General features: G+C 53.2%; 1 protein-coding gene across 2 annotated transcripts; it reads left to right on the top strand.

Annotated features, from left to right (window-relative positions):
- Positions 1 to 4,405: 4,405 nt before the first annotated feature.
- SYT3 (synaptotagmin 3) lies at positions 4,406 to 18,287 on the top strand. 2 transcript variants are annotated; one of them, XM_045856366.1, is made up of 11 exons: positions 4,406 to 4,462; positions 5,102 to 5,234; positions 6,781 to 6,952; positions 9,714 to 10,242; positions 11,251 to 11,641; positions 11,819 to 12,037; positions 14,526 to 14,646; positions 14,856 to 15,027; positions 15,122 to 15,254; positions 17,439 to 17,507; positions 17,668 to 18,287. In XM_045856366.1, exons 3-10 carry the CDS (start codon positions 6,802 to 6,804, stop codon positions 17,502 to 17,504), a joined length of 1,782 nt encoding a protein of 593 aa, XP_045712322.1. In that variant the 5' UTR covers positions 4,406 to 4,462; positions 5,102 to 5,234; positions 6,781 to 6,801; the 3' UTR covers positions 17,505 to 17,507; positions 17,668 to 18,287. The 2 variants fall into 2 exon arrangements, with proteins under 2 accessions (XP_045712322.1, XP_045712321.1); XM_045856365.1 differs by lacking the exons at positions 4,406 to 4,462; positions 5,102 to 5,234 and adding an exon at positions 6,223 to 6,305.
- The last annotated feature ends 3,931 nt before the right edge of the window (positions 18,288 to 22,218 follow it).

The following is a 22,218-nucleotide window of genomic DNA, read 5'->3' as shown; positions in this document are numbered from 1 at the left end:
AGGTACACCTAGCCCCCAGAGCCCACCACTCCCCAGGCTCTATCCCTTCTGCCTCCTGACTATGCTTCCTCTTCTCTTCATTCCTGTGGCCAACACCCACTCAGGTTTTACCCTCTCCTGCCTGGACCCTCTTCCTCAGCCTCCTTCTTGCCCTCCCACCCTCATTCCCTCCCCCACAGGCTTCCAGAGGGCTCTCTGCACCCAGAGCTGACCCTGCCCCTCCCCTGCTCACAGCTCCCCAGACATGTCAGCACCTCACCCAGGCATCTGAGAGCCACATGATCTGGCCCCACTCTCTTCCCATCTCACCCCTTCACACAATCTCCAGTCACCTTTCATGAATTATTTTATTTAATGAATACCTCCCAGCTCATTCCTCTCTCCATTCTCTACATGCTGTGCCTTCTAGAAGGCCCTTCTGGACTCCCCCTTTTCCCAGTTCCAGAATGCTCTCATCTTCTATTAAGAAGCTCAAATGCTCCCTCCTCCAGGAAGCCTTCTTGGACTCCTCATCCTCCAGTTGTGCTTTCTGTAGTCTTCCTTTATGTGTTCTTTATCTGCTCCTTTCCTAGACCCCTGAGCCCTGTCCAGTCCACCTGTCTTGTTCAGGGATTTAAAGTTGTGTCTGCCTCCCCACACCAGACTGACAACGCCTCACTCCCCTCTGGCTCTCCAGCATCACCTTGCTCAGGGAAGTGCAGAACATGTATGCTGAGTGAATAAATGAGCAACTAATTCTCCCTACCACTGTGCATGACTCAGCAGCCCCAACCCCATCCTCCCTGTCCCTTTTGGTCCTCTTGAGGCAACATAAAGTAAAGAGAGGACAAGGACTCTGGAGTCAAACAGAACAGCATTGAATGCCATGCCCAGCCTGTGCAACCTTGGGCAAATGTCTTGTCATCTCTGAAACTAAGTTTGGCTTCATCTTCTGAAGGTCTCTCTCTTGTTTCCCTCCTTGGAGTGGCCCCCTCCCTCTCCCCTCCCTTTCCTTCTAAAATCTGCTTCTTTGTGTTTCTCCATTTCTCTCTGTGTCTTCATTTTTCTACCCCTCTCTCTACCTGTCTGTCTTTGGAACTCTGCTGCATCTCATTGTGTCTGAATTTGAATTTCTATTTCATGAGTCTCTATCTGATGTCTTTCTGTGTCTGTCTCTGTACCATTCTGCGATTCTCAGTCTGTCTGTGTGTGTATGCTTGTCTCCATTGCTCTATTTCTGCATCTCTGTTGCTCTGTGTCTCTCTATCTCTTCCCCTGTCTCTCTGTCTTAGCCCCACCTTCCTCCCTCTGCCACGCACCCCATCTCTCTCAGACCATATCTGTCCCACTCCCTGGTCTGGCACACAGCCTGGGACACAAATACCTGAATCAGCACTTTCTGCCTATTCCAGAAATTATGTCAGTGCCGCAGTGGGAGGAGGGGCTGGTCAGAGGGTTTGTCTCCATGCACCCTCATCCATGCAGGCCCTGGCCGGCTTGGCCTACCCCTCCCCCCAGTGTCTGTTCTCTGCACGGGGAGCACCAAGACAAGAGGTGTATCTATATTTACACACATGTATGCGTGTCTGTGGGTGTGAGTCTGCATTTAATTCCAGCCACATTTGTGTGTGAATCCATAGATATTTGTGCAAACTCCTCTATTCACTCATGCATCCATACATGCAGCAGTGCAACCATCCTCTCATCCATCCATCCATCCATCCTTCCAACCACCCATTCTTCCTTTTTCCTTCCATTTCTTCCATCTATCCCTCCCTATTTGCATCCATCCATCCTTCCAACCATCTTTCCCTCCATCCATCATCCACTCACCCATCCTTCCATCCATCCATTATTCATCCATCCATCCATCCATCCAACCAACCATCTACTCTTCCTTTTTCCTTCCATTTCTTCCATCTATCCCTCCATATTTCCATCCATTCATCCATCCATTCTTCCTTCCTTTCATTTGTCCATTTCTTCATCCATCCATCCATCCACTCATTTATCCATCCAATTTATCCATCCATCCACCCATCCCTCTATCCATCTACTTGTTCATTCATTTATTCATTCAACCAATCACGAATATATTGAGTGCCTACTGTGTGCCAGGCATCGTCCATCAGGCAGTGGAGACACAGCAGTAAACAAAAGTTCCATCCCCATGAACCTTATGAGCTCAGCAATCCCCCTTAATAAGCCACACTCTCTTCTGACCCAGGGCTTGCACAGGCTGTTCCTTCTCCCTCAATCCATTCCCCTCCCCCTCCCATCTTCACCTAGCTCATGCCTACTCACCCTTCTGAGAGCTCAGTGCCAATGTCACTCACTCCGTGACCTCCTCCTCACCATCACATCCCCCTGTCCCAAAGCTGGGATTTTTGTCTGCTGTGTTTCCAGCTGCATGCCTGGTGCTAGGCTCGTATCTATCAAGTGGCTGCATGGATTAAACTGAGTGAATGCAGAGGACTCTCTCTGTCTCCTGGGTCCCCGTCCAGTGCTCTACACTATTCTACACTCCCACAGGTGATGCTGGTCAAGGTCCTCACATGTCCTGGATGCAAACAAAGCAGAGGCAGGACTCTGGTCTGATGCTTCCCAGTGGTGTGACCTTTGGCAGGGTACTTCCCCTCGCTGTGCCGCAATATCCTTGCTTGTAAAATGAGGTGAAAGAGTAAGTAAGAAATCCTGACAGGCATGGCTCAATGGGTTGTGCGTCCACCCAAAAACCAAAAGGTCATGGGTTTGATTCCCTCTTGGGCACATGTCTGGGTTGTGGGCCAGGTCCCTGGTCGGGGGCAAGCAAGAGGCAACCGATTGATGTTTCTCTCACACATCAATGTTTCTCTCCCCCTCTTCCTCCCTCCCTTCCTCTCTCTCTAAAAATAAATAAATAAAATCCTTTTGAAAAAGAACATATAAGCAAAGCATGTCATTACTAATTATGACACTACTACTAAATACTAAGCATCTTTTCACCTCACAAATTTAATTGAATCCTCAAAATAGCGTAATGACATAGAAACTGGTGGGTTTTTTGGTAAAGATTTTATTTATTTATTTTAGAGGGGAAGGGAGGGAAAGAGGGAAACATCAATGTGTGGTTGCCTCTCGCGCGCCCCCTACTGGGAACCTGACCTGGCCCGCAACCCAGGCATGTGCTCTAGACTGGGAATAGAACTGGCCACTCTGGTTTGCTGGCTGACACTCAATCCACGGAGCCACACCAGCCAGGGCAGAAACTGTTTTTTAAAAATCCATCTCATTTACAACTAGAGAAAGTGAGGCATTGAGAATATAAGCAATTCATCCAAGGTCACACAGTGCTGACAGAGCAGAGCTGAAAGTTGAACTCTGGGATTTTGCATCGAAAGTCTCACACACGGACCAGAGAACTACAGCTGCCTCTCGGTGCTTTGGCGGCCTCAGAATCTGAGTGTCTGGGAACAAGGCACAGGAATCTGGAAAGCCCATCTGTGCACATTTCTCTGGGTGTAGGCATTGTAGCCCACTTCCTTCCGCGTGTCTCTCCCCGTGGAACAGGGTTGCCTGTGCATCACAACTGTGGCTATTAGCTCTGGACCTTCTCCAAGGGGTTGACCCTCCACGAACCTCACTTGTCCCAGCTGTGAAATGGAAATAACAGAACTGCGCCCACCTCAGGGCCACAGTACAGATTAAATGAGAAAACGCTTTCATAGCACTTAACCCACTGCCCCCATCGGAGTCGGTGGCGATCATCATTGACTGCGATTCATACACCAGTTACTGTTTCTTGCTGCTTTTAAGAAAGATTCAGTAAGCACCTACTTGGTGCCAATCTGTAGCGACCGATGCCTTCGGAATCGGGTTTATGGTCCAAAATTTGTTCAGGAGGAAACCAGCTCAGAGCAAAGAGCGAAAGATGACAGAGCAGGAGCCGGCTCTGGTAGGATTCAAACCCAGGTGCTGCTGGCACCTCCGCGCCCGGCTGCGGCGCCCCCCGCGGGCTCTGAGGCCCCGCCTCCCCTCCCCTCCCCAGCCGCCCAGCTCCAGAGACCTGGAGCCCGGGTCCTGCGGAGGAGGGGGCGGGGGCGGGACTGAGACTCCCCGGTCCCGGAGTTGGAGCGGGTGGGAGGAGTGGATTCCTGGATTTGATGGGGGGAGGGGGGGAGCTCCGTATCCGAGGCTCTGGGAGAAGCTAGGGGACTGTGGTCCCGGATTTCTCCGTATGAGAGAAGAGGAACCGTGGTTTGGGTCCCCTGGATCCTGGGGGGTAGAGGTCAGGAAGAGCGCTGGGGCTCGGATGCCTTGGTCCCGGGAAGTCTCCCTCCTTCCTCCCGGCGGCCGCGCGATTTCGGCATGGAAGCCGCAGGTTCCGAGGGGGAAAAGGGGGGGTGCAGGGGAGGAGCGGCGGACCTGCGCCAGGGCGGGGGGAGGAGCCGAACGCGCACCGCGGCGGGCGTGCGGGGCTGCTGCGGCGGCAGCGGCGGCTCCGGTGAGTCCGCTCCTCCCCTCCCCCCTGCCCCAGCCTCAGCCCCCGCCCCAGCCGGATCCTAGGGGGCAGCCCGGGCGCGTGGGGGCGGGGTAGTTGCAGAGGCGCGCCGATCTCCGGCCCGGGAGTGGGAGTGCTGCAGCGCTCGCTGGCTGCCCCTGGGAAGGACACGTGGCCCTGGAAGGGGGGTTCCCAAAACACCGGCGTGTACCCCAACCTCGCCCATTGATTCCCTGGGCGTGGAGATCGTTTATCCACTCCACAGCCCCTAAAGACTTAGGACTCTGCGGCCGCTCCAGGTCCCAGACTTCATTCCTGTCCCCTGCAGTGCTTTGGGACCCCGGCATCTCTTAACCCCCCCCGCCCCCCGCTCCAAAAAATTCCCATCCTTTCTGCAGCCGGGAGAGGCATTAAGGACTTCAACTCCCGGGAGACCCTGCAGCTCTGGGCCTATAAAGTCGCTGCAGTGCGAGCGCAAGGCCTGCCGGGAATTGTAGTCTGTATTCTTAACGGGAGGTGGGGGCCCGGAGGTGGGAGGGGGTGGCTCGAGCTCCCCGAGGTCGCCTGGGGTCAAGCAGCTCGCCAGCGTAAGACAAGATGTGAGGCTCAGACTAAGCTTTTTCCCCTGGCCCCGGCCATCAGATCCGGCACCCTCTCTTACCACCTGGCGCGCGTGGGGGCGGGTCCACAGCCCCTTGTCCGCCCTCCAACCCCCATGGGCAGCCGCCAGCCGCCGCCTCGGCAGCCACCCAGGACACGACAGGGATAAGAGCAGGTGAGTCTGACCATGCCTGACTCAGAGTCCTGGCCTTCTGCAGAGCCCTCACGCCACCTGTCCATCTGTGAGCCCTGATCTGTCTGTCCCCAGTTTCCCCTGCACGCTCCTTCCAGTCCTCCCCTAGCCCCAAACCATGTGTCGCTATTTCCCCTCTCCCCACGTCCACCTCTTTCTCCCGGTCTCCTCTCATTGATGCTCCCCACTTCCAACCTTGCTTCTGAGCCCCTGCCTGTGTGTCCAGCTCTCTGCTGTATCCTTTTGTCCGTCTGTGATCTCTGGCCATTATCTGCCTCTGTTTCCGTTGTTTCTGCCTCCCATCCATTCTCCAGTTCACTGTTTCTCTCTCAGAGATGCTGCTGTCCACTGTCCTGCCTGGCCCTCGTCACCACCCCTCCGTCTGCCCATCTCTCACACTCCCGTGAATTACACACCAGCCTGTTCTTTTCGGCTGTCCATTCCGAGTCTCAGTCCCAGACTTCTGTCTGTCCATCCCTCTCTTCTGAACCCCAGTGTGCCCTTCCCATTATCTCTGTCTCCCCGCCCCTCATCTCTCCCTCCCTCAACTTGGTCCCTGTGTCTGCCTCCTGCAGCTTCGTCTCTCCCCAGCCACCAGCACACAGAACCGCCTGTTATGTCTCTGCCACCACCCATCCCTCTCTCCTCGTCCTCTCCCCCGTCTACTCCCATCCGGCCTCCTTTCCACCCCTAGGACTCACCAAGCCCTTTCCCACCCTGGGCCATTGCTCATGCTGTTCCTGCTGCTTTGAATGCTTTTCCCCGCTCCAGCCCCACTGGCCAGCTCCATCTCATCCTTGAGGTCTCCAAGAGCACCCCTCACCCCCCCGGCCCCCACCCCATGACCACCCACCTCCCAGTTCCTTTGTGGCACATCCACCCACTGATTTTTTAGAGCACTTCTCACAGTCTGAGAGTGTTTAGTTGTTTATGTGTGTCTGTGGATTTGTTTACTCTTTGTCACCTCTCAGTGGATGGTGACACCAGGAAGTTGGGGAATGCATGGGGTTGGTTCCCTGCCGGATCTGCAGCCGCTGGCATAGCTCCTGGCAGGTAGTTGATGCTCCATGAATATGTGCTGAAAGCATGAATAGTGGATGGCTGTTCCCTTGTCTGTCCATCCCTAAATTCTGTCTGTTCACCTCTGCACCCCTGTGTGTCTCCTTGTCCGTTCACCCCCTTTTTGTGTGTCCTTAATCTCTGCCCCTTGTGGCCTCCCCAGTCTCTTCCTCCTGGTCCATTTGTCCCCACCCTCTGCCCTCTTGTCTGCTCATGCCCATCTCTTTCCCCTTGTTGGTCCAGCCCCTGTCACCATCTTCCCGCCCATCCACCCCTCATTGCAGTCCTCTCGTTCACTTCCCCATTTCGTTTTCCTTGTCCGTCCCTCCCTAATCTCCATCCCCCTGTCTACGTGCCCTCCCATCTCTGTCCCCTTGCCCATCTTTCCTTTTCTCCTTCTCTTTCCACTTTACCCACTCTCTCTCCCCCGTCTCACTCTCCACCTGCACCCTTGCCGGCCCCTCCCCAGCACCGGACCCCACCGGTCACCATGTCGGGAGACTATGAGGACGACCTCTGCCGGCGGGCACTCATTCTGGTCTCAGACCTCTGTGCGCGGGTCCGAGATGCCGACACCAGCGACAGGTGCCAGGAGTTCAACGACCTGCGAATTCGAGGCTATCCGCGGGGCCCAGATGCAGGTCAGCACCCGCCCCCCTGCTGCACCGCTGCCTTGGCCAGCCCACTGCCCCCTTCACAGCCAGGATTTTCAGAGATTCAGAGCATACCTGTTCAGCTTTCTGGTCCCTATGGGGCCGATCCCTCTTAGAGTCTTACCTCCATCCTGCCTGCTGCTGGTCCCCCAAAATTCTGACCTAAGGAGAAGGAGCTTGTGGTCCATTCAAGCCCTGACCTTTTGCATTTTGCTCTGTAATCCTCTCCAGTCCTGCACACTATTGCCATATATCTCCTACAGATATCTTCGTACTTCTCGCATAAATGCTTAAAATCTCAGGCTCTTGAATGAGACTGACCCATCTGCATTCAACTCCCAGCTCCTCCACCTCCTAACTGGGTGGCTTTAGGCAAGTGACTCTTCTATGCCTCAGTTTCCTCACCTAGACAATGGAGATAAGGACAGTGACTACATCGTGGGACAGCAGAGAGACTCAAACAACAGAACACCTGTGAAGAGCTTAGAATGGGCTGGGGACACAGTAGTCACTTAATAAATGCTGGGATGTACTTATTAAGCAGCCACTGTGTACCAGGCAACATGCGAGGTCCTTCACCTATTTCATCGACAAGTCACGAGGACCCTCTGTGGTATATTTAACCCCCATTTCCAGGGAGAGAAATTGAGGCTCAGAAAAGGTGAATTGACTTGCCCAAGGTCTCACCCAGTTAGGAGCGAGCAGGGTTCTAAGAGCTGGGAAATACTCTGAGGGCCATTGCCTGGGTGAGGCGCCCTGCAGAAACATGCCCTGGGGGGCTGAGTGACGGTCACACTTGCTGAGCACAGGGACAAGGCTCAGCATCTGGCATGCAGGGAGTCCAGGGGACGGGAATGAGGAGTGAGGCCCAGAGAGCTGCAGTTGCGTGCTCAGCAAAAGAGCCAGAACTTGACCCCGGGCAGTCTCATCCACCACTACAGTGCAGGGGTTCCTCAAACCACCCTCAGGTTCAGTGAATTCCTGGAAGGACTCGCAGAACTCAGAAAAGCTGTTTGACTCATGGTTTCAGTTTCTTACAGCAAAACAAGGAGATTAAAATCAGCCAAGGGAACAGACCCATCGGGTAGGGTCCCAGGGAGACCAGGCACGAGCTGCCTGCCGCTCGTCCTCTCCTAACGGAGTCACGCAGACCGTGCTTCCTTCTCCCAGGAATGACATGTGACAACATGCATGGACCAGTGCCCACCAGGGCTGCTCGCCTGAGCCTTGGTGTCCAGGGCGTGTAGACACACCTGGCTGCCCCGTGGCTGACCTTGGTCTCCAGCTCCTCCAGGAGTCAGCCGATACTGCGTGGCCCTAGACCCCCACCATCAATCACGTTGTTGCACAGATTACCTGGCGTGACTCCAGGTTTCTCAGGTGAACAGAAACGCTCAAGCAGGGCGTCCCACAGGCTTGGGGTTCCCTCAAGGGCCCACCATTCTCTGGGCAGAGGGAACCTTTCAGCGCACAACCCCACGGCCTCGCCAACCCTGTGGCTCCCCAGCCCAGGAAGGAGCAATCTGGCAGAGTTTGAGGATTGACGCTTTGACTTGCAGAGGGTCTGGGTCAGGCTGACCATGGAGAAAAGGATGTCTGTTTAGGTTTCTCCTCTCTTCTCTGTCTTGTCCTCCAAAATGACCCCCTTTTATCAATTCTTCCCATGTTCAGGAGGCTGGAATGTCTTTTTCTTTTTTGAAGATTTTGTTTCTTTTATTTTTAGAGAGAGGGGAAAGGAGAGAAAAAAAAAGGACAGAAACATCAATGTGTGGTTGCCTCTTGCACGCCCCCTACTGGGGACCTAGCCAGGCATGTGCCCTGACTGAGAATCAAACTGGTGACCCTTTGCTTCACAGTGGAGCTCTCAGTCTACTGATCCACACCAGCCAGGGCTGCAGGTCTTTTTTAAGAAATTCCACTCCCAGTACCAATTACGGAATAAGCCAGAACCTTTGGTTCAAGAACTGGGCTGTACTTGGGTTTCTCGGGAAGGCAGGTCAGCACCCAGTGGGCATTCAGAATGTGTTGGCTGTAGCAGTGGATACATGGGGTACAGCCAGATTCATTCTAGTAAAAAGTCACATTTGAACTCCCACTTACTGGGACATATTGAGGGATGGTAGCATAATGGTGCAGAACAGCAGGCTCTGAAGCCAGGCACCCCAGAGAGGCACGACTGATTTTTCTATCTGGCAAATGTGGAATGTAAAGCTCAGAGTGGTTAAGATATTTTCGCCAGGCCACACAGCAAGCTGGAATATGAACTCTGACCTGCCTAACTGCGTCATGCACTCTTTTTTCTTGGCTATTCTCCGAGGGTTTGGGGGGCACTCTGGTCCTATCACCGATTGTGTATCCACTTATAGTCATTGCGTGCTGACAACAGAGAATGAAATCTGGAGACGGACTGCTGAGTTCAGATCCCACACCTGCCACCTGCGCAGCCTTAGACAAGTCACTCAGCCTCTCTGTGCCTCAGTTTCCTCGTCTTTAAAATGGTTACATAAAAATACCCAGTTTTAATAAAAGAATCTTTAAAACCCATTGAAAATAAAAATACGGACCTTGTAAGGTCATGGAGTTTAAACTAAAATAAATATATATATAAATTGTTTTGGACAGTGCGCAGCAAATACTAAAATTATTTTTTAAAAGTTATTTTTCAAAGCTTAGCTCTTCAGTGATGGCAGTGGGAAGATACTGTGTGACCCCCACCCTGACCCCTGACCTCTGTCCTCCCCTTCCCCAGACATCTCCGTGAGCCTGCTGTCAGTCATCGTGACATTCTGTGGCATCGTCCTGCTGGGCGTCTCCCTCTTCGTGTCCTGGAAGTTGTGCTGGGTGCCCTGGCGGGACAAGGGAGGCTCGGCAGTGGGCGGCGGCCCCCTGCGAAAAGACCTGGGCCCTGGGGTCGGGCTGGCGGGCCTGGTAGGCGGCGGTGGGCACCACCTCGGGGCTGGCCTGGGTGGCCATCCCCTGCTGGGGGGCCCGCATCACCATGCCCACACCGCCCACCACCCGCCTTTCTCCGAGTTGCTGGAGCCGGGCAGCCTGGGGGGCTCTGACCCCCCTGAGCCCTCCTACTTGGACATGGACTCATATCCAGAGGCCGCGGCCGCAGCTGCAGTCGCCGCTGGGGTCAAACCGAGCCAGACGTCTCCGGAGCTGCCCTCCGAGGGCGGGGCAGGCTCTGGACTGCTCCTGATGCCCCCTAGCGGTGGGGGCTTGCCCAGTGCCCAGTCCCACCAGCAGGTCACAAGCCTAGCACCCACCACCAGGTGAGACAGGCTGCCGGGCTGGGGGTTCGCTCTGACTGTCTGTTCCTCCTCTGTGTGTGTCTCCCGTCTCCGGCACTGCTGCATCCCGGGGCAGTAGCAGGCTTGAGGTGTGCGTGCCGCCTGGCTCCTGGCAATGAAGGAAACTTGGGCTGCAGACTCCCGGGTTTGGGAGAGGAGGTGGGGAGGACCCTAGGGCCCGTGGCCTGAATGGGGGGCAGAGGGGCAGCGGCTGGAGGCCTGTGCTCCTGGATCCAAGAGAAGAAGGAAGCTGGGGACAGAACTCCAAAGTCAGGAGGGTAGAGAGGAGGAGGGTTAGCCCCGTCCACCCCAGGATCCTGAGGCAAAAGGCAGTTCACAAGGCCTGAATGTTGGAAACACAGAGGTGAGCGGGCAGGCAGACCCCGCCCTCACGTCACTCACAGTCCAAGAGGAGTGAGTCCCCAGGCCGCCTGACTCGCTCCAGCCAGCCAGGCCAGGGCTGCCTGCAGCCTGGCAGCTCAGGGAACAGCTGCTGTGGGGTGTGATGTGCCGCGCGGATTGATTTCCAGATGTTGAACCATCCTTGCCTCCCTGGGTTACATTCCGCTTGGTCCTGGTGTATAATTTTTTTTAAGATTTTATTTATTTATTTTTAGAGAGAGGGAGAGAGACATCAGTGTGTGGTTGCCTCTCATGTGACCCCTGCTGGGGACCTGGCCTGCAACCCAGGCATGTGCCCTGACAGGGAACTGAACCTCTACCCTTTGGTTTGCAAGCCCACGCTCAATCCTCTGAGCCACACCAGCCAGGGCCTGCTAATATATTTTTTAGAATGTTTGCATCTGTGTACATCAGGGAGACTGACCCGTAATTTTCTCCTTTTCAGAAAAAGAACAGACAGGCGGGGGAGGTCAGGAGAAAGGCAGACAAGGGCTGAGAGGTCCCGGCGGTGTGGGGCAGGGAGGAGTCCCCCGGGTCTCCAGAGATGAGAGCCCCATGCCACACCTTTGTCTCTCCCACCCTCTGCAGGTACCCAGCCCTGCCCCGGCCCCTCACCCAGCAGACCCTGACCCCCCAGCCGGACCCCAGCAGTGAGGAGCGGCCACCTGCCCTACCCTTACCCCTGCCTGGTGGCGAAGAAAAGGCCAAGCTCATTGGACAGATCAAGCCGGAGCTGTACCAGGGGACTGGACCTGGCAGCTGGCGGGGCGGCGGGGCCCCGGGCTCTGGAGAGGCCGGCGCGGGCGCACCCTGCGCGGGCCGCATCAGCTTCGCCCTGCGGTACCTCTACGGTTCGGACCAGCTAGTGGTGCGGATCCTGCAGGCCCTGGACCTTCCCGCCAAGGACTCCAACGGCTTCTCAGACCCCTATGTCAAGATCTACCTGCTGCCTGACCGCAAGAAAAAATTCCAGACCAAGGTCCGGGGCGGCGGGCTGGACTCTGCGTCCCACGGGGGAGGGGCTGGGGGCGTGGACCCCTGGGTCTGAGGGAGGAGGGGCTGGGGGCCTGGACTCCGGGGGCCTGGGGAGGAGGGACCGGTGGGCATGCTGTCTGTCTGTCTGTCTCTCTGTCTGTCTGTCTCCACTGCCCCCCAGGTGCACAGGAAGACCCTGAACCCTGTGTTCAACGAGACGTTTCAGTTCGCGGTGCCCCTGGCTGAGCTGGCCCAGCGCAAACTGCACTTCAGTGTCTACGACTTCGACCGCTTCTCGCGGCACGACCTCATCGGCCAGGTGGTGCTGGACAACCTGCTGGAGCTGGCCGAGCAGCCCCCCGACCGCCCGCTGTGGCGGGACATCGTGGAGGGCGGCTCGGTCAGTGGCCCCTGCTCCCCTTTTGGTTTGCAGCCTCCGCGGTCGGGACTTCATAACCTTCTAACTTCTTGACCTGGAGTTTTCTTTCTATCATCCTTTTTTTTTCCTTTTAACTGATGAGAGAGAGAGAGAGAGAGAGAGGAACATTGATTTTGTTATTCCATGTAGTTACACATTCATTAGTGGATTCTTGCTGTTTCCTGACCAGACATCAAACCTGAAACCCTGGTATATCGGGATGATGCTCCAACCCACTGAGCTACCCGGCCGGGGTGGCCCTGGTGTTTTCTTTTAAATTTTATTTTATTGCAAAATATTGCAAGTATACAAGAAAGACTAGAGAACTGACCCCCCCACCGCAAGCCCTCCGTTCTTGGTCAAATAGTAACATCATGCTGGGCCCCAGATTCCCCAAATTCTGATCCCCCTCCCACCCCCACATCTGACAGTAACAGATACACTATAATAGATGCCCATATACCCACGAGGCAGCTTTATCAAAACTTCGTGCCATGACCCCGTGACTTCTACCCTCTGACCTGAGCCTCCTGATCCTCCAACCTCCTGACCCCAGAATTCCGGCTTTTGTTTTCCCAACTTCCTTCCCCTTCCAATCTCCTGGTGTTCCTCTTCCCACACTTCCTGAACCCCCAACCCTTCTGATCTCTGATCATTTCACATTTCCAACCCTTGACCTCCAGACTCTCTAACTGAATCTAATCCTGCTTTTCAGTCTCCGCCTGAATCCTCACAGCCTGACTCCCCACCCCCCCAGGCCTTAGACATTCTGGGGTCCTAACATCCTGACACCCCCAACTCCCCAGCATTCGGATTGTGAGACCCACCATACTCCTTCCTCGTTTCTCATGATCCGCGCCTTCTGGAACCTCACTCTCCTGGGTGGCAACCCCTCCCGCAGCCCCGCTCCTAGGTCCTTGTTGGGCACCCAGACCCCATCCTCACTCAAGACTCGGCCCCCTCGGTTCCAGTCTGGGGATTCCCAGCATTCCAACTCAGCCAGCCGGGGGAAGCTGTGTGTGTCGGGGGGCTGGAGGGTGTTGGGGGTAAGCCCTGTCCTCATACCGGGAGAGGGCCGGCTGCCCACACGATGGCCATGCTCAAGGCCCTCTCTTTCTCTGAGCCTCAGTTTCCCCATATGTACAGTGACACAGTGGAACCGGTGCCGTGGCTCTACCTGCAGTCCCCTCCACGGGACTCTCTGTGGTGTGCTTGCTCGGTCCAAGCCCTGCCTCTGAGAGCTGCGTGCCTAGTTCCAGGATCCTGGTCCCCAGGGCCCCCACTGTGCCCCCTCTCCCTGTCGTGACCCAAGGCAGTTCCACACCCAGGCTCTCTCCCTGCATCCATCTTTGTCTCCCGTGTCTGTCCCTTCCCGTTTTCTCCTGCCCTCGTTATTCCTCAGGGTCTTCACCCATGAATTCATGCATTCCTTCAACAGCTGGGTTCTGTTTGCAGGCCTGAGACCTGGGGACCTGAGACAGTCCTCAGGAGCTCCAGGTCTAGGTTGTCACGCAGCTCGCTGCCCGGGGCCAAGCCTTAAGAAGGGGCAGGAGGAGCACCTGCTCGGGGCTGCAGGGGCTCTGGGAACTTGTGAGAGGAGGTAACAGCTGAGTTGAGGCTTGAAGATTGTGAGGAGGGAACAGCCTGGGACAAGGGGAGTGAGTGAGCAGGGGGACCAGGGTCTGAGGCCTCCTCGGTTAGTGTGGTTGGGAGGCCAGGGCCCCGATGAGGGTGGGGCAGGCCGTGGGTCCTGGCTAGCTCTGGCCACTGGTCTGTGTCTGTCTGTCTGCCTGTCGGCATGGGAGGCTCTGTCTCCTATTAGCCTTGCTCTGGCTCTGTGTGGGTCTCCTGCCTCCCTAACGCTGACTTCTCCGCGCATCTCTTCTTGGTCTCAGTCTCAGGCCTCTGTCTCTTTCTCTGGGGAGACCTCTGTTCATTTTTCGGGTTCCTGCACCTCCCTTCTCGTCCTGGTCTATCTCTCTGGGTCCCCACGGCTCCCCACCAAGTCTCTGTCCCCCCTCCTCTGCCCCTTGGGGCTCTGGCGCCCCCTGTGGTCCTGGGCCTCTGACACTCTCTGGGTCTCCGTCTTACCGGGTCTGTTTTTCTTGCTTGAGAACTCTGCAGGTCTGTCTTTCTAACTGCCTCTCTCAGCGTTTCGGTCCCTGTCTCAGGCTATTTCTCTGTGTGTGTGTCTCTCTCGCTCCACCCCCACCCCCACCCGACCTCTGCTCTTGCCTCTTCCCATCTTCTTCCCTGCAGAACAAATAGGCTTTGACTGTGGCAGGCAGCTGTGGCCGGGGAGTTACCAGGTCTGGCCCAGAGTCAGATTGTTAAGTGGGCTGGAAATCTGAGCCCTGGATGGGTGACAGGGAGGAGAGCCCTGGAGGCTTCGGATGGGAGAGGAGTCCAGGAGAGATGGGAAGACAGAGGGAGGCAGGGCATGTGGCTAAAGCCCTTTCTCCAACTGCAGGAAAAGGCAGATCTTGGGGAGCTGAACTTCTCACTCTGCTACCTCCCCACGGCCGGGCGCCTCACCGTGACCATCATCAAAGCCTCTAACCTCAAAGCCATGGACCTCACTGGCTTCTCGGGTGGGTCTGCCGGGGCACTGAGACCGGAGGGAGGAGGGACTGGGGGGTCAGGACTCCCAGGTCTGAGGGAGGAGGGGGCTGGTGGAACCTGGACTCCTTGGTCTGAGGCAGGAGGGGACTGGGGGAGAAAAGGCTGGGGACCCAGACCCTTGGGGGGAGGGGTCCAAGGAAGGAGGTCATAGTTCACTGCTCTCCCTGCCCACCCCCAGACCCCTACGTGAAGGCCTCTCTGATCAGCGAGGGGCGGCGGCTCAAGAAGCGGAAAACCTCCATCAAGAAGAATACGCTGAACCCCACCTACAACGAGGCGCTGGTGTTCGACGTGGCCCCCGAGAGCGTGGAGAACGTGGGACTCAGCATCGCAGTGGTAGACTACGATTGGTGAGGGGCGCGGCCCGGGGGTGCGGGCAGGAGTGGGAGCGGGTCGCCCCCTGCCCACCTGGGTGCTCATGGCCCACAACCCACTCCCCCCCAGCATCGGGCACAACGAGGTGATTGGCGTGTGCCGCGTGGGCCCTGATGCCGCCGACCCCCACGGCCGGGAGCACTGGGCGGAGATGCTGGCCAACCCCCGCAAGCCCGTGGAGCACTGGCATCAGCTGGTGGAGGTGAGTGGGCGCCACTCACCCAGCGTGACACATCTCTGAGTTTTGGGGTCACATAGCCTAGGTTTGAAAACGTGCTCTACCAATGTCTGCTGTGTGACTTAGAACCAGTTCCTTACCCTCTCTGTGCCTCAGTTTTCTCTGCTGGGAAATGGGGCTGTTAATAGCATCTACCGTTAGCACAGATGTGGGGACTCAGTGAGTTCATGCAGGAATAAGTGTCTGCCTCTTAGCAAGGGCTCAGCTGAGGGTCGCCTGCTGTTCCTACCATTTCTCAAGATGCTAAGGCCAAAGTAAAGGGGAAAAACTGAGTGATAGATTGGAGCAGGATTGGGTTTTTTGTTTGTTTAAGCAGAGTATGAAAATCTGTGGATTGTGGTTTACTGGATAAGGATCAACAATTTTTTTTTAATGAGTAAGAAAAGAAAGTCAAAATGCAACAGAACAGAAAATTTACCAGGGAGTACTCATTGTAGAGATCACTGTGTTGGTTTATTTATTTATTTATTTTGTCCTGTGGATTGTGATCCAACAAGTTCGGACATCTGGAAAGTAGAAGGAGTGTGGATGGGGAATGGGGCAGCCCCTTAGAGGTTCGGGGAGGGCCTCTAGGAGGAGGTGACATTTGAGCAGAGGCCTGCAGGTTGAGAGGGAATGGGCTCAGGTGGAGGTTAGAAGGTGAAGGTTTCCTGGAGCGTGCACCAGCCATCCTCAGAAGCAGTGCAGAGGTGGAGGCCAGAGGTTGGTGCAGGCAGGTGCGCTTGGAGCAGAGATGGAAGGGGGCAGGGCCGATCACGGGAAGCCTTAGGGATCACAAGAGAACCAGCTGGACAATATTTTCAAAATTAAAAGCCTGAGCTGGTGTGGTTCAGTGGACTGAGCACCAACCTGTGAACCAAAGGGTCGCGGGTTCGATTCCCAGTCAGGGCACATGCCTGTGTTGCAGGCCTGGTCCCCAGTAGGGGGTGCGTGAGAGGCAACCACACATTGATGTTTCTTTCCCTCTTTCTTCTTCCCTTCTCCTCTGTCTAAAAATAACTACAATAAAAAAGCGAAATAAAATAAAAATAAAAATCATTTAAGATAGTCACGTGGTCCAGAGAAATTTTCATATATGGCCATTCTCTCATTTGAAACCAAGAAAAACAAAGCAGTCAGTTTTGTAAAGAATTATTGTTGAATTTGCTGCCAATAAAGCCAAGAAAGTAAAATTATACTAAATTCTGTTTAGGGTATAAATAAGATATTTAAACTTCAACTTATGTGAATTTAAACAGTTACTCTTCCTTTTTCCATTATTTTTCAATTATTTTAATTGTAAAAATAGAGGTGCATATTTTTAAAATTTATTTTGGGTCCTGATAGGCCACGGGACTGGCTTTCATTAAATTTTCTATTTTCTATTGTGGATTTTTTTTCATTAATTTTGATTTTTAAAAAAACATCACATTCCAACAGTATGTATCTCATTGCTGAGTCTGGCTGGGTGCACCTTGCATGCAGCACCCTGGATGCATGTCTCCCTCGCCTCACTCCAGTCCAGCCCTGCGCTGGGCTTTCTTCCAGGGCTGGGGAGGGATTTCAGCAGCTGAGCGTGGACTCAGATTTGAGTTTTCAGAAGATTGTGACTCTGCTTAGACCGACAGATGGCAGCTACTCCCTCCTTCTGGCATTCGTTTCTCTGCTAACTCACTCATTCATTCATTCCACTGACTTCTCCAGAAGCTTCTGTGGGCTGTACTCACAGTGGACAGTGTTGGAGACGCAGAGAGAAGTTGAACCCTGGCTAAGTCTGGCCTTGACCCTGACTTTCAGGCAATAGTTCTGCGTGGCCTCAGAAGGTCATTTTATCCCTAGAGCTGACCCTGCCCGCTCTCTGCTCATAGCCCTGTTGTGGCTCCCTAGCCCCCAGGACAGAGTCTCAGCCCCCAGCCCTGAGGCCCTGCACAGTTTGCCCCATTCACCCCTGCGGCCTCATCGCTCCTCCCATTTCCAATAACTATTTGGTGCCTCAGTTTTCCCATCTGTAGAACGGGACGGTCAATCCACTGGCCCCATCATGTCAGAGTTGAGTGAGGACGAGCACTGTGAATGAGGAAAACTGGACGGGTGTCTTACTATGTTGATTATCAGTGATTGTCTTGCCTCTGCCCCCTACTCCTGAACCTTCTGGATTTTCCACTTCAGGAAAAGACTTTGAGCAGCTTCACGAAAGGCAGCAAAGGATTGTCAGAAAAAGAGAACTCAGAGTGAGGGGTAAGGAGCCCGGATGAGAGGGAGGGGGCTGGGGGTCCGGACCCCTGTGTCTGAGGGAGGAGGGGCTGGGGGTCCTGACCCCTGGGTCTCCGGGGTGTGATGGAGCTATGGCCAGTCACGGGCTTGCCCCTGCTGTCACTGACACATCCTTCCTGCCCAGCCCTGCAGGTCTGGCCTAGACCGGGGACCAGACCAGGCCCGCTCAGGACCCCATCCCTTCCTGCCCGGACCGTGAATTCATCTCCTCGAAGCCATAACGTCCGAGCTGCGTGGTGCGGGGCGGTCCTGGGCCTGCCCATCCTTCTACCCCCAGAGGCGTGAGGGCGGGAGGCCGGTGGGCCCAGCTCCCTGTTTCGGGGTGGGGGGCATTCTGTCTCCATTGTGTCTGTCTGTCCTTCCCTGGGGCTCCCCTTCCAGGCGAGGGGCCGTGCATGTCTGGGGGACCCCAGCCCTCGAAACCCTCCGTCTGTCTTGTCTGTCTGTCTGTCTATTTGCTGTTTGTTCAAGACTTGGTGTCTGACCCTGGTTCTCACCATGAATGTCAGTGGACCAATCCTCTGTGCTCCCCCAGACTCAGACGACACACACCTGTGTCTGCCCCTTCTGTGCGCCACACCCTGAGTCTGGCCAGTCCACCACTGCTGCTGCTGTCAACCCCAGAATAAACACACGTGGGTCTCCCTCTGCCTGGGGCTCCTGTCTCTCTGGGACCCAGCCGCGGGGTGAGAACAGCCTTGTTCTGGGTTCAGACAAATGAACCCAGAACATCTGCTGGCTGGATGACCTTTGGCAACTTGATTGATCTATTTAAGCCTTAGTTTGTAAATGGGACATTGACCAAGACCACTATGGTTATAGGACACAAAATGCAACCCAAACTATCATAGCCACAAGCAGAACTGGAAGACCTCTACATATGGCAAGTCTGAGAGTATAGGATTTCAGGCATTGTTGGATCCAGGTGTTCAAGTGACTCTGCCTAGCTCTTTATTAGCTTTATTTTCCAAGCAGGTCTTTGCAATGGTAATAAGACAGCCATTTGGAGCTCCAGGCCTATAATGCTGCATCTGTTATGATGCCTTCAGCTGCATTTCCAACAGAAAGAGCTGAAATGACAGAGATTGCTTTTGCTCAAATAACATATCTGTCAAAGACACAGAGTCCCAGGGTTAGTTCCGCTGGAGTGGGTTGGCCTCCCTGAGAGTCGGTTTGCCTTCTCTCAGGAGTGCACACAGTGCGCGCTAGCTCCATGCATTCTGTTCTCACATCGTGGCTTCTAGAACAGGACATGTGGGCAGGAGCCTCCCCTTTTGTGTTTGTCTTTTCTCTCCCCGGAAGGGTTCTCCTCATTGGCCAGAACTGGGTTTACTGGCCACCTGAGTCTGGGAAAGTGAGCATCTGTCATTTCTAGTCTCCATCCATGGTGCGGGGGCGGGGGGCACTTCATCAGCGAGGAAGCACAGAGAGGGGAATGGTTGTTAGGGAGGAAATTAACAAGACCTGCTGCAATCACCTTCAAAGCAGATAACATCAAAGGAACCAAAATCGGGGTCTCCTCCCTCTCTCTCCCTCTCTCTCCCTCTCTCTCTCTCTCTCTCTCTCTCTCTCTCTCTCTCTCACACACACACACACACACACACACACACACACACACAAGAGAGTGAGTCAGGGAAAGGATTCTGATTGGTTGCACTTGGGTCTTTGAATGACCACCTCAAGCCAATCATGTGTCCCGTTAGCAAGCTTGCTCTGGGGCCCACCCCTTGCCGTGACTGACTTGCCTTCATCTCACCTGGGATTGGCTCAGGACGTCACCCTTTCTTACTCAGCTGTGGATTCATTTCCTGAAGTTGCACAGTTCTTTAGTAGAGAACACATGGCCCGTGATTGACAACCCCAACAGAATCACGTGGCAGTGGGCAGGGGACAGGCCTTCAAAGTTGTAAATGCTTAAGTACATTTCTCTCTTGGCCACTGGGCATAAATTCATACCCACTTGCCCATAAACATCGTTTCCAAAAACTGTAGCATGAAAAATGGTAAAACCACTGCATTCGTTTGGTAGGTAGGGCCCGCCATGACATATTACCCCAAACTGGCTGGAAAGAACCAAAATTTATTCTTTAGTAGTTCTGGAGGCCAGAAGTCTGGAGTCGAGGTGTCAGCAGGGGTGGTTCCTTCTGAGGCTCAGGGAAAGGATCTGTCTCACGCCTCTCTCCTAGCTCCCGGCGGCTGCCAGCGACCCTCGGCGGTCCGAGGCTTGTAGACATACTGCTCTGCTTCTGTCTTCGCATCCTCTTGTTTCCTGTGTTTCTCTATTTCAAATCTCCCTTTTCCTTTCTCTCTGTATGGACATATAACACTAATTTTTTATTTTTTATAAGATTTTATTTATCTATTTTTAGACAGAGGGGAAGGGAGAGAGACAGAGAGGGAGAGAAACATCAATGTGTGGTTGCCTCTTGAATGCTCCCTGCTGGGGGCCTGGCCCACAACACAGGCATGTGCCCTGCCTGGGAATCAAACCAGCAACTCTTTGGTTCACAAGCCAGCACTCAATCCACTGAGCCACACCATGCAGGGCATAACATTAATTTTTTAATTACACTAGGAGCATATTTACTCTCTTTTCTCAAGGAGCAAGCTGCACTTTTCAAACCCTAATAAATGTCAAGGTTATAAAACTACAATATCATTTGTAAAGTTTAGCTTAAGGGTGAACAGGGCAGCCTATTAGCATCCACAAGAATGGCAGGTTAATTTTAACCTAATAAATATCTTGAAAATAGACATGAGAAGACATTCCATCGTGTCAAAGAAACTTAACCTTTAAATTGATGTCATATTCTACTGGTTTCTTGGGCAGGCTGCTGGCTTACTGTCTGCAACATTTGATGCTGCCACCATCTTCAGCAAGGGTTTATCTGGAATGCAAATGAGCTTTGCAGTCAGACAGCCTACATCCAAATTCCTCCTCCCCACATATTAGTTCTGTGAGTGTGGGCAAATTGTATAACCAATCTATGCCCCAATTTCTTTAACTGTAAGATACAAAAAATGATAATGCCTGCTTCATAAGAATGTGACGAAGACTAAAGTAATACAATGAGACAGCACAGTATTCGGCATACAGACATGTGACTCAAAAGTTAGCTATTAATATTGATGATAATGGTTATTATAATTGCTCATGGTTACCATAGAGGGGGACCTCCAAAAAACGGAATTGATTTATTAAAAAATTGTGTATTTATTCTTAAATGTTTAAACTTCAGTCACCTCCAAAGGACTCTCCATTTGATGCAATACACCTATCAAGACACTTTTTCCACTGCTTAAAAACGTTTCTGAACTCATTGATTTTAATGACTTTTAGTGCCCCTGTCATTTTTTGTTTGTTTGTTTCACCCCTTCCACATCGGCAAAACGTTTCATTTGGAGGCCTTTTTTCATCTGGGGAAACAAAAAAGTCACTCAGGGCTAGTTCGGGTGAATAGGGAGGGTGGGGCATGGGGATTATGCCATTTCTGGTCAAAAACTGCTGAACACTTGATGTACTGTGGGCAGGTGCGCTCATAAATTGCCATCATGAAATGGGCAAATGCATTGAGAGTCTTCAAAAAAAATTCACTGAAGCTGAACGCAGCCTCTGACAACACCACCAGCTGATACACTGACTCAGATGGGTTCCTAGAACACACCTAGCAGGGTAAGCTGGGACTACAAGGGGTCTGCCCTCCAGAAGATAATTCCAGGTTTTATGGGTTCCAACTCACATATTATTAGCATATGTTTGTGCATTAAGAATCTTTTTAATCACTTTAATATTGACTGGCCTAATATATAAGTACCAGCTCTTCCAGAAGGGAGCAAGATGTTTGCATATAGGGAAATGTAAACAGGTAAACAGGACAATTTTTTTATCACCAGTTTGCTTTGCATAGGTAATCATTCCTACGTGTCTAATTTTTTTCCCTGCCTTTCTCTTATAAGGACACCTGTCATTGAACTTGGGACCACTCTAAATCTGGGATGATCTTATCTGGAGAGCCTTAACTTAATTACATTTGCAAAGGCCCTTTTTCCAAATCAGATCACATTCATAGGTTCTAGGGGATTAGGATGTGGACATATCTTTTGGGGGCCACCATTCAACCCACTGCACCCACCTTGAAAAATGGTTTATTGTTAACATAAATTTAAAATTAGCCCTGACCAGTATGGCTCAGCTCACTGGGCTTCATCCCCCAAAGCAAAGGTTGCTGGTTCGATTACCAGTCAGGGCACATGCTTGGGTTGTGGGTTCAGTTCCCAGTCGGGGCATGTACAAGAGGCAACTAATTGATGTTTCTCTTTCACATCGCTGTTTCTCTCCCTCTCTTTCTCACTCCTTTCTTCTCTCTCTAAAATAAATAAACAAAATATTTTTTTTCAAAGTTCATCTGCACCCTGATGATTCTTTTTTTTATTTTTTTTATAATTTTTATTTATTTATTTTCAGAGAGGGAAGGATGGGGGAGAGAGAGAAACATCAATGTGCGGTTGCTAGGGGTCATGGCCTGCAACCCAGGCATGTACCCTGACTGGGAATCGAACCTGCGCTCAATCCACTGAGCCACGCCAGCCAGAATAAACAAAATCTTTAAAATTAAATGTAAATTTACCACATGAGTCAGCAATCCTACTCCTAAATATTTACCCATGAGAAAGA

This window comes from Phyllostomus hastatus, unplaced genomic scaffold (genome assembly GCF_019186645.2).
Source record: "Phyllostomus hastatus isolate PE091 unplaced genomic scaffold, TTU_PhHast_1.1 phas_scaffold_1224, whole genome shotgun sequence".
In the NCBI taxonomy this organism is placed as follows: domain Eukaryota; kingdom Metazoa; phylum Chordata; class Mammalia; order Chiroptera; family Phyllostomidae; genus Phyllostomus; species Phyllostomus hastatus.
This window is presented reverse-complemented; position numbering and strand designations above follow the sequence as displayed.